Here is a 2,691-nt window from a genome sequence, read left to right on the forward strand (position 1 = left end):
ACAGTATCAAAGGCTTTGCACAAATTCTTTAATGTTAACCGAATCAACTCTTCATTTAACAATAGAGCAGAGCTTCAAACACTCTGTGTGGAGATACATAGAAAACAGGGGTTTTGATCCTATTTTATTGCAATTTACTGCCTCTTGTGCCTGTCACTGTAAGCCAGCTGTGAGCTTCTGCCACTCCGTAGGTTTAGGCTAAAGGTTTGGCAGCATTTTCAAGCATGACTTTCTGTAGCCCTTTACATTTTTTCCCCTGCAAATGAAAACTGTGTGGAAGTTTTAAGAGTCTGAGGGATAGGAGTTACTTTCTTTCTGCTTTTATAACAGGGAGCCTGATGAGAGACTACTGCGTGTTATTAGTCATTAACATTAACCGTGCAAAATAAGCTAAATAGAGAAGGAATCATTCAGACCTGTATTGCTCTCTGCCCATATGTACACAGAACAATGTGTCTGGGTAGAAGACGTTCATTTTCAGCGGTGCATACTTCAGCAGAGAGGTGTTTTCTGGATTAAGCAAAATACTTCTGGAAGCTGTAATGCAGCTTAGGCAGCCTCATCAACAAGGCACCCTAGAGACCTCCATGTACAAATGCATGCCTCAAAACTGTTGCATTTGCTTTTTAGCACCCCAAAAGACAAGGTTAAGAACACCTCGGATCAATTGCTAATGTTTTGATTCATGAGCAGGACCCCTTGTTACTGCATCTTATGGTTTAGCAGGAGCTGTGTAGGGCTCAATGATTCTGTCCTGGTTGAAACTACCAGGTTGTCCAGAGTACAGTTTCCTCTTGGAACAGACTCAAAACTAAACAAAGAGTATGGAATACATAGATCGGTTTCCCTGTTTTGCATCTTTCTGCTGAATTTTCACTTGAAAGTCTGAGAGAAGTTCAAGTGTTGAGCATACCATGCTCAGATGTTACCAAATCAGCTGTTAGGCATGACATATGAGTGAGAGCCAGGCAAGAAAAATTATGGGTTTTTTTTCTGTATTGCCAAATAAAAGTGGTTTTACATTTATATTTATATAAATATATAACATCATTGCAGTCCCTGGATCCTGCCTGAGTAGCTTCCAAGTGCTTGTATCCTGGTGCACATCCATAAGTAGGGTAGTGGGGTTTGCAGTACTTTCCAGCTGTGCTCCTCTTCATCTTACAAGGCAACTAATATTTTTGTGCGTGTGACCATTTTCGGGTGTGGCTTTGAGTCTGCTGTGAATTAATACATTGATGAATTGGCAGAATGGCAGGGATAGGATAGGGCAGAATCTGTTTGGGTTGAACCGGGTTAGAAAAATCCGGGCTCTGCCAGCAGGCACACACGCTCATTTTTCTAATTTTTGGCTGCTTTCTGAGTCATCTACTCACAGGGCGTGTTGAAATCCAGGCTGTTTCACTTCTCCTTTCAAAATAAACTACCACAATGGGTGTTTGAAACTAAGAAACTACTTTGATATTCTGACTTGCTTATTCACGTTCCCCTGCATCATCATCATCTCCTCTTCTTTGAAACTCCATTTCACTGGAGGAATCACAAACCTGCCTTTTCCTGCTCTTCAGTGACTGACTTGGTGTCCTTCAAACTCCGCACTTGCTTGTGCAAGCTTCTGGGTCACCTAGAGCCCGGGCACTTGGGCAGGTGTTAGAATCCAGATGCCGAATCGGAAGGGGCCGGAATATGGCTGGGAATGCATTTTGCAGATGGCCCCTTTTTAACAGAGGGATGTGATATGTCAAAGAGAGGAAATTTTCTGGGGATTGGAAATCTTGCAGCTGCCTAAAGCAGGTGGCCTTAAGCTCCATCTCAGTTGTAGAGTGGAAAATTGAGCTGCAGCGTGGATGTTCCTCATCTGTCCAAGTGTGTGTGCGCACCCCTTGGGAGTCGCTTGCGTTATGTGGGATCTTGCCATTCCGTTTCCCAGAGATACTCCCCCAAAGGCCATTGATCCATAAAAGCATTCCCTTTCTGTGTTGTCCAAAGCCGTGCTTTGCCAGTTGTGTCAGCCGTGCTAGATTAGTCTTGCTTTTGAGTTTCTGAAATATGCCGGTTCTAAATAATACTGAAAACCACCTTTTTTGTCTTTAGCGAAAACAAGCACTGGACAGCAGTTAAACCAGAATGAAGTGGCAATCCTGCTAAACCTGCTACAGTCTAAAACAAGTGTTAGTTTGGCACAGTTTGCCCAAGTGTTGAATATTAAGGTAAACCCAGAGACTCAGCAGCAACTAAATAAAATAAATCTTCCTGCTGGAATTTTGTCAGCAGGTGAAAAACAGTCAGAACAGCAGCAGCCACCGCCTCCGCCACCACCGCCGGAACAGGAGCCTCTCAAACAGCCGACCGTCGCGCAGCCCCCTGCGCCCCCCGCTCAGCTGAGTCAGCCTAAAGCTGAGGCCGATGCTGCCCAGGCAGCCGTGCAGAGCGCCTTCGCTGTTCTGTTGTCGCAGTTAATAAAGGCTCAGCAAACAAAACAGAAAGATTTTGCGTTGGAGGAGAAGGAAAACGGATCGGGAAGCGAAATGTCCTTACAACTCAGGCAGCCTCCAGAGCCCACCACTCCTGCGTCTGTCAGCCGGGACGACGTGGAATCTCCGGCTCCCGGCTACCCGCATCTGATCAAGTCATTGTACACGCCTGCAGGTACTGAGGGTCTGGGTTGCCAGCGGGCGGGTACCTTGGGCG

The 2,691-nt window shown here is 45.6% G+C and overlaps 1 protein-coding gene across 1 annotated transcript in view; it reads left to right on the top strand.

Moving 5' to 3' along the window:
• The first annotated feature begins 2,119 nt into the window (after positions 1-2,119).
• The window catches only part of LOC104511238 (cyclin-dependent kinase 13-like), a 3,242-nt gene continuing 2,670 nt past the window's right edge, over positions 2,120-2,691 (top strand). Inside the window, exon 1 of the mRNA XM_010153765.1 lies at positions 2,120-2,649. Coding sequence (XP_010152067.1) covers positions 2,529-2,649 — 121 coding nt within the window. The 5' untranslated portion in view covers positions 2,120-2,528. The remainder of the gene's footprint in view (positions 2,650-2,691) is intronic.

This window comes from Eurypyga helias, unplaced genomic scaffold, assembly GCF_000690775.1.
Source record: "Eurypyga helias isolate BGI_N326 unplaced genomic scaffold, ASM69077v1 scaffold42236, whole genome shotgun sequence".
NCBI lineage: Eukaryota > Metazoa > Chordata > Aves > Eurypygiformes > Eurypygidae > Eurypyga > Eurypyga helias.